The sequence below is a fragment of the Neomonachus schauinslandi genome, chromosome X, assembly GCF_002201575.2.
Source record: "Neomonachus schauinslandi chromosome X, ASM220157v2, whole genome shotgun sequence".
Taxonomy (NCBI): Eukaryota; Metazoa; Chordata; class Mammalia; order Carnivora; family Phocidae; genus Neomonachus; species Neomonachus schauinslandi.
In genome coordinates this window covers 1,420,627-1,434,802 of record NC_058419.1, presented here as the reverse complement: position 1 = coordinate 1,434,802, position 14,176 = coordinate 1,420,627, and the positions used below count along the sequence as shown (strand labels likewise).

General features: G+C 52.4%; 1 protein-coding gene across 1 annotated transcript; it reads left to right on the top strand.

Moving 5' to 3' along the window:
• Window positions 1–1,382: 1,382 nt before the first annotated feature.
• LOC110574282 (long-wave-sensitive opsin 1) lies at window positions 1,383–13,884 on the top strand. The gene is made up of 6 exons (XM_021682937.1): window positions 1,383–1,494; window positions 5,687–5,983; window positions 8,313–8,481; window positions 9,514–9,679; window positions 11,002–11,241; window positions 13,678–13,884. Exons 1-6 carry the CDS (start codon window positions 1,383–1,385, stop codon window positions 13,786–13,788), a joined length of 1,095 nt encoding a protein of 364 aa, XP_021538612.1. The 3' UTR covers window positions 13,789–13,884.
• Window positions 13,885–14,176: the final 292 nt, after the last annotated feature.

Genomic DNA, 14,176 nt, shown 5'->3' with positions numbered 1-14,176 from the left:
TCTTGCAGTTAGGCAAAACTCAGCTTCCCGGGTACCCCTGGGCAATGAGCCCAGCTTTCCTGGCCGCCAGTGGGCCCTGGCAAGACTGTGATCGGGACTCCTTCCTTCGATTCCACACGGAGCCCCTGGCCTGGCACCTGGCCCCCGGCAGGTACTGACCCGTGCTAGGAGCCATTCTCAGCATGGGCGGCCACACTGGGGCTCCATGGAGCCCCAGCCCCCAGCATGGCAGCCTAGGATTTCCCTCCACCCGCAGCAGCAGCCGTATCACCGGGAGTCTTAGCCTGCAGAGTCATGGCACTGAGAGTGGGAAGGTGACGTCACGTGCCCATGTCTTGGCTTTACCGAGCCTCAGGCCAACCCAAAGGAGGTGTCGAAGGCAGCTGAATTTCAGGACTGTGTAGAGAGGAGCTGGCAGGAACCACGAGAGAGGATGTGCTCCCCTGTAGACGGGGACAGGGGCTGCAGAATTAGGCAATCAGCACGTAATCAGAGCGCTGCCAAGCATGGGGCCTGCAGCCAGACTGCCGTGGGCAAAGAGGGACAGAGGAGGCAGCCCGTCTGGAACACTCTGTTGACAGGTTTGCTTTTGAAGGAGGTGTAGTCAGGAACAGTCCAAGGAAAGGTCATGAACTCAGGGGACGGAGACTTGAGCAGGTGGAATGTGAGTGCCTGTGGGCACCTTCAGGAGCTGCGGGAAGGCTGCTGGGAGGGCCCGGATGAGCACCCTGGTGACCGTAGGAGCTGTAGCTCATGGGGAGCAAGGGGGAGCCGGGAGCGGAAAGCGAGATGCGCAGTGGAGTCTCCCCCCGCCCTGCCCCGCCCCACGCCTGTCTTTCCCTTCTGTGGGGAGGACCCCCACCAGTACAACTTGCATCCATTTGGATCTACCCGTGGGGAGGCTCCACTTCCAGGCCTCAGCCCTGCAAAGCCTCCTGGCCTCCCCGCCCGCCTCCCAGGGCTTTCGGGAGAACTGGGCGGGAAAGGCAGATTTGGGCTTTGGGCTGCTTCCCTAACCCACACCCCAATCTGGAAATCTTGACCCTTGGGTCCAGCTGACCTAAGAGCGAGGTCAGGACAGTAGGGAGGAAAGCGCATGTCAACATGGGGGAGGGCCCACCTTGGCAAGCTGGGGGCTCCGAGTTGGGCTCCCAGAAAATCCTTCTGAGCCGCCCTCACAGGCTCATCTTAGGAGCTAGGAGGCAAGGGGTGGGGGAGGAGGAGGTCTAAGTCCCGGGCCCAATTAAGAGATCAGGTGGGGAAGGGTTCGGGGGCTTTTAAGGTGAGGAAGCCTGGGCTGATCCCTCAGGCTGGTATAAAGCGCCACGACCCCCAGGCAGCCCCAGGGCTGGCAGGCATTGGGGACAGGGCTTTCTGGAGCCATGACCCAGCGGTGGGGCCCCCAAAGTCTTGCGGACGGGCAGCCACAGCCCGGCTATGAGGACAGCACCCAGGCGAGCATCTTCACCTACACCAACAGCAATGCCACCAGAGGTGAGCGAGCAGGCACTGTGAAGGCTGGGTCACACTGGCTGGAGCCGCCCTCCAGGGACACCAGGCCTGAGTGGCCACACGGGGGTAGGGGCCCGCTGGCCACCCAGCCCACTCGGGAGACTTCTCTTCTGCACATCGTGGTCAGCCGATGGTCTTCTCCCTTAGTCTTTATGACGACATGAAATGGGGGGGGGGCTTTCTGAATATAAAAGGACACCATAATATGGAACATGCATTTTCAAACCACATAGGCTTCCCAGACCTTTTGAGAATCCCTGTCCCAGGGACGTTCATTAACTATTTCCTTGTGGCCCCAGGCTGCTAGTGAGCACTCATTACATTCAGTTCTGGTGTATCTACCTGGCTGCACTGCCCTGAGCTTCCCGGGGAAGAAGCCGGGTCTGACTCATTTTTGCATCTCCTGAAGCCAAAAGGAGGCAAACGGCAGGAGCGGGAGGCTGGGCAGCTGGCCCGGAGGAGGGTGAGTGACTTCTTCAACTTTAGGGTCGGAAGAGACGGTAGTGGTCATCTTGTCCAACTGTGCAGCTGGGGCCAGCAGCCTTTGGCTGTGCATTCTTGGGGAGGAGGCTCGCTTGGCTCCCAGGGCAGTTTTTCCTCTGCTGAGGCGGCCTGAGTTATGCCCTGGGGGGGGGGGGCAGTCCAAAAGCTTTGCATGCAAGCCCTGCGAAGAGCTGAGGACACTGGTGACCCCCAGCCCCTGGCCCCCCTTCCCCAGTCCCTCCTCCAAACCAAAGCCCATCTGTTCCTTCAAGAATGTCTCACGTGCCCTGGTTTCCAGAAGCCATACCAGCTCCTTGATGGCCAGGGTTCCCAGGCCAAACTAATTAAGAACCCTGAAGTTTGCTCTGACCTGACTGTCCGTGTCCCAGACTGTCCTCGATGGAGATGCAACAGTGCTCTCCCTGGAGGGCCATAGGACTTCATGGATGCCTGAGATTCCTTTTTGTACTTTTTTTTTTCTTTTTTTTCAAAAATTCAAGTATCTACCGAAGTGGAGGGAAGCATGTAACGAGCCTCTGGGTATCCGTCACTTATTTCATCTATAACTGCCTCCACGCACCCCTCCTGATTTCTGGAAGCAGATCTAAGGCATCACATCATTGCCTCTGTAAATCTTCAGGATGCACCTCAAAGGGGAAGGGACTCTTTAAAAACATAACCATAGTGCCATTGCCACACCCATAAGGTAACATTGCCTTGATATCATCAGATCTCCTAGTCAGAATTGAAAAAAAGGTCATACATTTTTTTCCCTTTGCTTGAATCAGGGCTCCAATAAGGTCCACAGGTTCAGACTGTTCGTTCTCTTTTCATCCTCTTTGAATTTAGAGGTTCCCCCTCTATCTCCTTGTAATTTGTTTGTTGAAGAAAATGAGTCGTTTGTCCCTGGACTCATCCACTTCAGACTTTGCTGATGGTTTCCCATGTGTAGCTTCCCACGCCCCTCCCACCTCGTTTGTCATTATGTTTGTGTAAATTGGTAGTTGATCTGAAGATCTGCTTAGAGGTCAGTTGGATCTGCTGGGTGTTTGGCAAGACCTCTCCATTAAGAGGGTGTCCCTTTTTCTGGGGTGTTGGCAGCTGCTGAAGCTCGATGCCCGGACCCATTAAACCACTGGGGATCGCAAAATGGTGACATTCTGGCTTCCATACCCCATCTTCATCTATTAGCTAGAGTACTTTGATAGAGAGAAACATGGCCTCATCTACTTTTGGGTTCCCCAGGGGCACAGTGTGTATGGGAAAGGCAGGAGAAATGCCTCGTCTTTCCTTTTATTGCTCCCATTCCAAAGTAATGACTTGGTTTCCCAGTGGAGCCAATTGGGTTTGACCTCTGTGTCTCCTTTTCTCCCACTAGGAATCCTGTTCTCAAGGGCTTTGGGTAGAAGAATTAGAATATCATTTAATTACTCATTTGCTTGATCTCAAACACACTCACAATGGTCTCAGAATAAGGACACCAACACTACCATCAACAACATGATTACCCAAAACTTAACAGTTGGACAGGTCTTTTTAGCCTTAGGCCCGAGTAGTCAAGCTAGTGTCTTTTCAAGTCCCTTAGAACAGTCCCTCTCTATGTGATTATGCCTCTGAGTGGATATGCATTTAGTTTCGTTTGTCTTATTTTTGATTTTCCGGGATTGCTTTTTAAAATTTAACGTTGATTTTAAATTATATAATAAAATATTTACAAGATTCCAAATTAAAATCTAGAGAACAAGGTATATTCAAGGAAATCTTGTTTCCTTGCCTGCCCCCACACCCAATTCCCTCCCCGCCGAATATTCTTTAGAACACCTTCGCCTGGGAGTAAACTGTGATACGCATTTCTGTACGAAATTTGTCCTGGAGATTTCAGGAGGGAGGGGCAGGCCGAGACATCTGCTCTGCTTGCACTGCTAGAGGACCCTCCTCTGTGACCTCCCGCCTTCAGAACACTCCTCTCCCCTCCCCCACCATGCACTGCCCTGTCCCTCTTGTCCCTGCCCTGCCCAATCTGGACTCCATGAGCTGTCTGGGAAGGATGCTCTGGCTGCCTCATTTTGAAATTATCCCAAAGCCGGAGTGTTCCAAACACCTCCCAGTTCCAGCCGCTGTTCTCAAACTAATGCGCTGTAGTTTCCGGGGAAGATCTGTTGGCAATTTGGGGGCGGGGAGTCTCTGTTCTCCAGTCTATCAGCAGCTCCATTGTTTCCCTCTGCTTCCTTCTGCATAGAAACCAGTACCATGCAGGCCTTCAGTACTCAGAGGTCTGGTCCCAGGGAGCCCGTGCCTAGCATGGTTGCAGATATCGTGGATGGGTTTCCAGGAGCTCCCTGTGAAAGGGGCAAATGAGGCTCGTGCACAGAGTACTGGAACATCGTGGGTGCTGTGGGGGCCAGTTGTGCTGGGGGGGCAAGATCTACCCCATCCCTTCTAGCCAGGGGACCCAAGAAAGCCCTACTTCTCTAAAACTAGTTTGAGTTGGGGTTTTGAAACACACAACCGAAGTGCCCTGGTAAATCTGGGGACTCTGCGTGGATGCTTTCCTAGGTGCTGTACAGCTTTGTTACATGGCTTACAACCCCTTCAAGTATTCTGCCAAAGATGATGGTGGTGAAAAAGGTCCTTCCAAGACAGAGACATGCGGAGCTACTGTGTTGTAATAAACAGGAATTAGCTCTCCTTTTCGTTCTGTGTGCATTTCCTAGGGCTGCCGTGACAAAGCCCCACACACCATGTGGCTCAAACAACAGGAGAAATTCCTTCCATCACAGACCAGGACAGAAGCCCAAGGTCCAGGTGTGGGCAGGGTTGGCTCCTCCTGGCGACTCTGAGGGACAATCTGCTCCAGGTCTCTCTTCTAGTTTCTGGTGGTGACTGGCCATGTGTGGTGTTCCTTGGCTTGTGGAAGCATCACCCGGATCTCCGCCTTCCTCCTCACATGGCCTTCTCCCTGTGTGCCTGTCTCTGTGTCCAAATGACCCCCTTTTATAGGGACACAGTCCTATTGGATGAGGGCCCACCCTAATGACCTCATTATAACTTGATTACCTCTAGGCAGACCCTGTCTCCAGATAAGGTTCCATTCACAGGTACTGGGGGTTAGGACTCCAACATCTCTTTAGAGTTGCGTGGAGATGGTAGTCCCGAGGGGCTGAGTTGACGCTCAGCTGAGGAATCTGGAAAGCCTTCCAGAGGACAAGGGCATCCGAGCTGGGCTTTATGGTACAAAAGAGAAGTGGACCCAGGTGCAGGGGAGAATGTGAGCAAAGATCCAACAACAGAGAGACATGGAGCCCTCACGGGAAGCAGCACAGTGGGTGCAGGGTTAGAGGGAACAGAAGCCTGCCAATGGCACCCCAGAGGGCTGACCCACATACTGGGGGTGGCAAATCAGATGGGGGAGTGATGCCTGGCATAGATGATGAGGAGTTCTACTTTGTTAAGGTCAAGGTGTCCAGCAGGCCATGGCCCCTGGCCTGAGGGACGGATGGAAGGAAGGTTGTTTGCAGATAGGCAAAGCTAAAGGGAAAAGGCTGACTGCAGAGGCAAAGGTAGCGGGCAGGAGGGCAGGACGATTGGCGGAAGGCTCTGACAAGGCAGGGAGGGGTGGGCTGGGCATAGCCGTGCAGTTGGGTAACACTGATGCCCAGCTCCTCCCCCACTCTGTACCTCCTGATCCTAGGTCCCTTCGAAGGTCCCAATTACCACATCGCTCCCAGATGGGTGTACCACCTCACCAGCATCTGGATGATCTTTGTGGTCATTGCATCTGTTTTCACTAATGGGCTTGTGCTGGCCGCCACCATGAGGTTCAAGAAGTTGCGTCACCCCCTGAACTGGATCCTGGTGAACTTGGCAGTTGCTGACCTGGCAGAGACCATCATTGCCAGCACCATCAGCATTGTGAACCAGATCCACGGCTACTTTGTGCTGGGCCACCCTCTGTGTGTCGTGGAGGGCTACACTGTCTCCTTGTGTGGTAAGCCAGCCCGGCGCCCAGGCTCGGGGAAGACCCAGCCCGCTGGGTGTGAAGGACACACTCACAGAGCAACCCCCCAGGTGTGCCCACGGTACACATTTGAAGGGAGACAGACCTGCAGGGGAAACAAGGCTGGGGTCATCATGGGGTGGGGGAGTGGTTGTAGTCCAACAAGTAGGTGTACTGAGTGCCTGCCCTGAGACAGGGCAGATATAGTACCAGGTAATCCCAGAACCATGTGGGAGGGAAGGGCTCTGGTCACCCCAAACAGAATTTCCATTCCAATCAGGGATGTGTGCCCCTTCAGCTCATCTGTGTTGGATTTCTCCAGGGAAAGAAGCACTTCCCATGAGAGCTTTTGGGATATTGAAACTAGATCCCAGATCCCTTTCCCCATGCCCATCACTAATATCTCTGTGGGCCTTGGCTCTATTCAGGCCAACACTGGCAGAGAAGAACCCATGTGCTGGGCACCAGAAGTACAGGATCCCTGCCCGGAGGTAGTCCCAAGTCCCCTGGCAAGAGGGGTCCCTATCCCAAATGGTGACCACATGGCACCATCAGTTCTCTCAGAGCACCTGGAGGAGACAATGGAGGACCTGAATCTTGAGCTGGGGCGAGGCAGTCAGGGAGAGCCGGGTGTGGTTGGCGCTTGACAGAGTGAGGCTGAGTGAGCAGGAGTGGCGAGGAGGCTGGAGCAAGAGCTGGGTCTGTCACACAGGGGGCTCCAGGTGAGGGGGGAGGGTTGCCATGAGGCCAGGTTCCTTTCTCTGGGGCCCACAAGGAAGGGGAGGACAGGCTGAGGGTTGCAGCTTGGTGTCCGTCCAAGAAGACAAGGAGCCCAGGGCCATGGCGCTCCGCACACGCAGCCTGGGTCTCTAGGCCCTCGGCTGTCACACCCGCAGAGGCTCGCAGCTGCTCTTCCGTTTGAAAAGTTTCCCAGAACGATCTGGTCACCATTCCTGGGCCCTTAGTTCCCACATCTAACTTGGGTTTGTCTAATTGCTACCTAAACTAATCTCCAATCCACATTCTGAGGAGGTGGACATTAGGAAGAGAAAAAAAAAAGACACTAGTGCTGTGAGGGCCTGGTGAAGGAAGGGGGACCCTGGCCCCAGATTTGAATTACTAGTGCTGTGAATAACACTGAATTTCTTTACCACACCACTCCTCCATTTTCTCATCTGTAAAATGGGGGCAGGACTTGGGGGCAAGATTTAAATGAACGTATTGGCCTCTCTCATAACCCTATGAGGTAGGTGCCAACATGAAGCCCACAGGACAGGAGCGGACACTGTCCCCCCGTATCTAACTGCCTCTCATTTTACAGATGATGGTCCAGCACTCTCCCAAAGGTACAGAGTAGGAGTGACCAGGGAAGGTTGGGCAGAGAAAATCTATCCCCCAAGTCCAAGTGCTCTGTGTACCTTCATGTCCACTCAAATCTGTCTCTGGTTCTGTCAGGATTCCCCACTCGCCTCTGCATCTGCTTGAGGTCTGTTTTCAAGTCAACAGAGATGACACTGAAATATAGTAATCAAAGTATTAAATATTAATTAGTGGCATAGTCCTTCGTTAAAATTATTAGTAAATGTATTATTTGGAAGTATTAATGATACCGTTCTTTATTAAAGTATCAGATAACTGGATCTGGCCGACAGCCACTGAAATTTCAAAATGGTAAGGAATACAGTGATATTGGGAAATGTCTGCCACCTCTGGAAAGTGACCAAGTCCCAGGCACTGCTAATGCCACCGTGCTAATAACGGAAGGAAATGCCCAGTGTCCATTAGAGGTTACTGGAAACAAAGCTGTCTTTTTCCTGCCCCAGTTCATGGAGCCCTGAATTCTGCCCACAGACCTCCAGTGTGTAAGCAGGACAGGAAGACATCGTCTCCACCTGCCAGATGGTGGGCGGTGGTGGGAAATCTGGAAACTTAAACAAGTGTGCATACTGGCAGAAGGGGGCACAGGTCACAAGACGCAGGTCCTGTTTCCTTGCCCTTGGCTGGGACCACAGCACCTCAGTGTGGTCATGTGGGTGTGGGCATGGCCATTGGGAGGCGTGTCGGCATTCGAAGAAAGGCTGGTGGCCAACTGAAAGAGAGCTAGGAATCAGGCCCAAGAGGAAAGAATGGGGAAAAGAGGGTGTTCGAGGAATTGACCAAGAGACCCACTGCCCCCTGGACCTGAATACACTTTTGGGGAGAATTAGGTGTTTCAGGTAGGTGGGGAGGAACCTCTTGATCTTGAAAACTGTCGGCTGGTCTGGATGGAAGGAGTGACATTGGAGGCTCAAAGCCCTCATCTGCCTGCTCTCCCCTGCAGGGATCACGGGTCTCTGGTCCCTGGCCATCATTTCCTGGGAGAGGTGGATGGTAGTCTGCAAGCCTTTTGGCAACGTGAGATTTGATGCAAAACTAGCCATCGTGGGCATTGCCTTTTCCTGGGTCTGGTCTGCTCTGTGGACAGCCCCCCCCATCTTTGGCTGGAGCAGGTAAGGATGCCAGCATGCAGGAAGGCAGGTCATTTAGGGCAGAGGGTGAAGGCTGGTGGGGAGGGTCAGACTCCCGATTCCATTTGTGACCTTGGGGCAAATTGCTTCCTGTTTCTGGGCCTCTGTGACCCCATGAGTAAAGTGAATATGGACCCAACTCTCCCTGTGACCCCTTTGAGGGTGCAGTGTCTACGAATGTATAAATCTGCCTGGCTGCAACATGGAAATGGGCCCCTGTCGTCTCTGAGCCTCTGGAACGGTCTGTTTCCCCTAAGCGTGAGCTGCTCGTGGGAGCCCACAGAGAAAGGTGACAAGCTCAAGCCTTGGGAATAGCTGTAAGTGAAAGCAGGGCCCTCTAAGCCACTCTGTCCCAGGCCTCTTTCTAGCACATTCTGAGGGGCCTCCCTTTCAGAGGCTGCTTGGGTTGTATGTACAGCAGGGCCTATAATAGGTCATTTGTGTCTTGGCCAGGCCGCTTCTTTGGGGGCTCAGGTGTTATGTGTATTTTACCACAATAAAAAAAAAGAAGGGGCTATGAGACCTAAAAATGGACAAAGGTTTACCAAAATTCTACCCAAGGGTTTCCTTTGGGGGCGATGAAGGTATTGGGGAAGTAGATAGAGGTGGTTGCACAACATTGTGAACGTACTAAATGCCACTGAATTGTTCACTTCAAAAATGGTTAATTCATGTAATGTGAATTTCATTGTGATTTTAAAAACCAAACAATCCTGGGGTGCCTGGGTGGCTCAGTCCATTGAGTGGCCGACTCTTGATTTCAGGTCAGGTCGTGGTCTCGGGGTCCTGGGATGGAGCCCCATGTTGAGCTTCGTGCTCAGCGGGGAGTCTGCTTGAGCATTCTCTCTCTCCCTTTCCCTCTGCCCCTCCCCCTTCTCTAAAATAAATGGATAGAGTTTAAAAAAAAAAAAAAAAACCCAACAATCCTCCAGCCCAGGTCATTGGTGTGCCTGGCCTGAGGGGTCCTGTGTTGCCATGCCTACATCAGGACAGGCTGCCAGCCCTTCTCTGCAGGTACTGGCCCCATGGCCTGAAGACATCGTGTGGCCCGGACGTGTTCAGTGGCAGCTCGTACCCTGGGGTGCAGTCTTACATGATCGTCCTCATGACCACGTGCTGCATCATCCCACTCGGTGTCATCATACTCTGCTACCTCCAAGTGTGGCTGGCCATCCGAGCAGTAAGCCCCCAAACCCTCCTGGCTTCACCCTTGCCTGGCAGGATCATGAGGGCCAGGGACGTCGAGGCTGGCACAAAGGATCACCCAGTCCTCTCTCCTGCCCTCAAACCACACATGAGTCCTGCAATTCCTTTGGAACTGCCACTACAGCCCTGGCTCCCTTGTCCTTGCCCCTACAAGATGGGAAGGGACTGTCCCCCGCCCTTCATGTGGGGCCCAATAAGGGAGCAGAGCTGCATTTCTTCCCTGACCCAGGACAGTTCTCCCCTGGGTGGAAAGACAGCCAGACCCGCAAGTGAAACCTGCGCATCAAAAGGTGGTTTTGAGAGACTGCCACCAGAGTGACCCTGTCCCCTTCACGGGGCTGTTGGGGCAGGCCAAGGAGTGGATTTGCATGTGCCATCTGTCCCCAAGACCCGCTCTCCACTCTCCTCACTGGGAAGTTGATCCTGTCTGCAGCCACCCCCTACCCCCTATGTAGGCAATCAGAGTGAGGCAGAAGAGGAAGAACACCGTACATAAGTTGTCCCCTTGTCAGCCAACTCACCTACAATTAGTTTGATCGGGATGCGCCATCTGTTCCTGTTGAGATCCTGCTTGGCACAGTTGGTAGAAGGCCCTTTGGGGTGGTGCCTTTCTGATATGAAGCTGCCTGTAACCACAATCAGATCAACAAGTGCTCATAAGCTCTTTCTAGAGTGAAGGCCACAAACTCCCTGCCTGCAGCCTGTGATGTGCCCCCTGCCCCACTTCCTCCCCCAACCCCATTGGCGGTCAAGGATCGGAAGCAACCTAGCTGGCTCCCGCAGGTTTCCAACCATTGCTTGAGCCATGTCAGCTCTGGGCTAACAGCAAGCAGTGGCCAGCCTCTGGGTCTCCTCCTGCTCAGCCCCTCAGACCTGAGCACTGGAGGGGACACACTGATAAGGGACCAGGTGGTGCTAGGGATGGCCTCCTTAGCTCCTTCCCAAACTCCTTATATGGGGCTTAGCCAAGCTAAGCCAAGAGCTTGGAAGGCCCTGGCTCAAGGCCGTCTTCTCTAGGGCCAGCTGTGGGCCACCTCAAAACCTACACAAGCTCCCTCAGGGCCAGCCCAGTGCAGCCTAAGCCAGGCTGCCGACTCACGTGGGTGGGAGCTGGCCGCTGACTGGCCCGGGTGGGCCCATCTCCTTCTCGCCATGACTCCCCATCGCCGGGCCACCTGTCTCTTGCCTTCTCCCTGACTCACTGCCCAAGCGATAGCAACAGAGTCCCCTGGGATAAAGAGCCCAGAGGGACCCGCCCACTCACTGTCCCCGGGCATGAATCTCTGTCTCCCCCAGGTGGCAAAGCAGCAGAAAGAATCTGAGTCCACCCAGAAGGCAGAGAAGGAGGTGACACGCATGGTGGTAGTCATGGTCTTCGCGTTCTGCGTCTGCTGGGGCCCCTACACCTTCTTTGCATGCTTCGCCGCTGCCCACCCTGGCTACGCCTTCCACCCTCTGGTGGCCGCTCTGCCAGCCTACTTTGCCAAAAGTGCCACTATCTACAACCCCATTATCTATGTCTTTATGAACCGGCAGGTAAGTCACATCGTTGGCAGGACAAACTAGAAAAAGACTGCAGAAGAGCCCAGTGATGGCTCCCACCTGAAATCATGTCCAGGGGAACCTGTTAATGACCTCCAGGACAACGACCAGGGAAGGCTCAGCACATGAAAGCTCAGCGAGCCCTCCCTCTGGATCCTTTCAGAGCCTTGACCTGAGGGTGGGCAGCTCCACAGTGCATCCCGTATGTTGCTACTCTTCCGTTCTGTTGGCCTCAGGGCTACCCTGGAGCTCGAACACCCAGGGGATGCCTGAACATGTCTACATTTACCCTACCTGTGCCCATTTTGCTTTTATAGGCACAACTCTCCTCTTAATTTTCATCTATCCATCTTTAAACCCTTTAAGAGGCCTTTCTTGGCTACACTGATATGTGGCTTTTGTGACTTTATGGGTTAGTTCAGGGGAACATGCTGTGGTCTTGCCCAAGGCCTTGCCACATGGTAGCCGTCATGGGCTGGCATATCAAACCTCAGCAGCAAATCGCCCAGGACTCCTAGACCTCTCGGAAGGTTACAGGTGACCACTGAGGTTCATCATCTTCCAAGCATAATTTGCCTTATTCTTCCTTGAATCCATCAAATCTACTTCATTAAGGCACAGCTGTGGATGTGTGAATTAATGGTGACCAGAAAGGTCCATGGGCCAGAAATACCACCTTCGCAGGGGCCTTGCATTGGCCTAGCATTGCACCAGACCCAGTCCCCATTCCTTCCAACTAGCTCTTCTCTGCTCCTCCATTTAACAGTTGCCCCATGGCTCACTCCCTCTGGCCTCGCCCTGACTCTCTGTAGAGTTCATTAAGCACACACTCTTTGGATAATGTTCAGGTATTTAGTAGGACCAGTACTGCAGTTGATTCCCCAGGACTCCATTGTTGGCACCTCAATACCTTGAGCGTAGTTCTATCCCTGGCTCCTATTTCCTGGCTTTCACATGGGTCTCTTGTTAGATCTGGTTCTTGTTTATGGAACCCTAAGCTATCTTGCCTTGTACTGTGTTTACTTGAGTCTTTCCATCCTCCCCTTCCAGAACTCCTTCTCCTAGATAAGACATCTGTACTTCTGGACCCCTCCAGGCTTTCAAACTTTGCTTTCACCCTTTCCACATTGTCATCCCTTCCTGCTGCATTCTGAGAGAATTTTCTGTAATGGAGCTCCATGAGGACAGAGAATGTTACTCTTTTTCTCCACTGCTGATCCCTCTGGGACACAGTCTGGCGCAGAGTGGGTGCTCAGTAGATAGATGTCAAATGAATTCCTCAGTTAAGTCAATTCTGCTATTTGGCCCATTTCTTGTGTTATTGATTTCAATAATTATGTGTTTTATTTGTGAGAGTTTTGATGTTGGAGGGAGCTGGAGGTAGTCAAGAATATACAGGAGATGCCTCTGGTCTGCATTCTTAAGACATTGTGGTTAGCTCAGTGATGATATGAGACATAATTTGAGAAATGAATACATTCTAGATCTCTTTAGGGCTAAGCAGCAAAGACTGGAGCCCTCTTGGTGCTGGAAGATTCTCTTGGTTAAAGACATGAGGTAGTGGCTAGACTGTTATCTACCTAGTCCTTGTGGAATAGAAACAAGATGACGATCACATTCTTTTTCACTAAAATGCCTCTGAGTCTCTTCCCAGACATTCTGGGGATGGGTCACCTTATGCATGGGCCCCTTAGCTGGCATCATCTTTGGTTACTGTACAAGTTTCCCGAGACTACCATAACAAAGTACCACAAACTGGGGGGCTTAAACCAACAGAAATCTATTCTCACCCAGTTTTGGAGGCCAGAAGTCCAAGATCAAGGTGTGGGCAATGTTGGTTTCTTCTGAGGGCTCTGAGGGTGAATCTGTTCCCTGCCTCTCTCCTGGCTTCTGGTGGTAGCCAGTAATCCTTGGTATTCTTTGGCTTGTAGACAAGTCACCCTGATATCTGCCTTCACCTCCATGTGACCTTCTCTTTGAGTCTGTGTCCAAATTCCCTTCTTATAATGATGCCAGTCACTGGATTGGGGCCCACTCTATTCTAGCATGACCTCATGGAAATGTACATCTTAATCACATCCACAAAGACTCTATTTCCAAATAAGATCACATTCACAGGCTCTAGGGGTTAGGACTCAAACATAGCTTTGGTTGGGGGGGGCAGTGTCATAATTTGACCCACAATAGTCACCATCAGATTCTAAATTAGATTACTTAGATGAATGGTCAGGAACAGACTATCCCCACGTGCAAGTAATAACCTCAGGCTTCCTCTATTCTCCGTATAGGATTCTGAATAGTAGCAGAGAAGGGGTTAAGTCATTCATTAAGTCATTAATGAATACGTTCCTCAGAATTCCCCAAGAATGACCTTTAGCAGAGTACATTCGTCCTTTCTGCTCTGTTGAGTAACACTTTCTGTCCTGCCAGTTTCGAAACTGCATCTTACAGCTTTTTGGGAAGAAGGTGGACGATAGCTCTGAACTCTCCAGCGCCTCCAAAACAGAGGCCTCATCTGTGTCTTCAGTGTCACCTGCATGAGTCTCTCCCAGCCATGACAACAAAAAGGTCTGCTTCCCACCAGAAAACAAAACCCCTGTCCCCACACCAGCACTTTGGCCACCCCCCCCCACTGCCTCTTCTTCTCCATCCCTGTGAAAGAAATGTAGTTTCTCTTTGCCAAAAACAACAAAGTCATAGGAGCTACCACTGCAGCCTGGGGACCCCTGAGCCTCTGAGGGTCTGGTCACTGGGTCACAAGAGGGCATGAGGGGGACAGAACTGCAGAGCCCAAGTTCCCAGATCAGCTTCAGACACTTTAATATTTTCCAAGCTTTGTGTCTGCAGATGGTATGGAAGGATCATGAGGAAGAGAAGTGCAAGGCGGACTGGTGGTGATGGAATCAGAAAGGGAGAGCTGAGAAGTCAC

Excerpts from the sequence above, each read along its gene's own strand:
- LOC110574282 (XM_021682937.1), top strand. The coding sequence starts at position 1,383 with ATGACCCAGCGGTGGGGCCCCCAAAGTCTTGCGGACGGGCAGCCACAG. Across the intron at positions 8,482-9,513 it reads CCCATCTTTGGCTGGAGCAG|GTACTGGCCCCATGGCCTGA; the intron begins GTAAGGATGCCA and ends CCTTCTCTGCAG. Across the intron at positions 9,680-11,001 it reads TGTGGCTGGCCATCCGAGCA|GTGGCAAAGCAGCAGAAAGA; the intron begins GTAAGCCCCCAA and ends TGTCTCCCCCAG.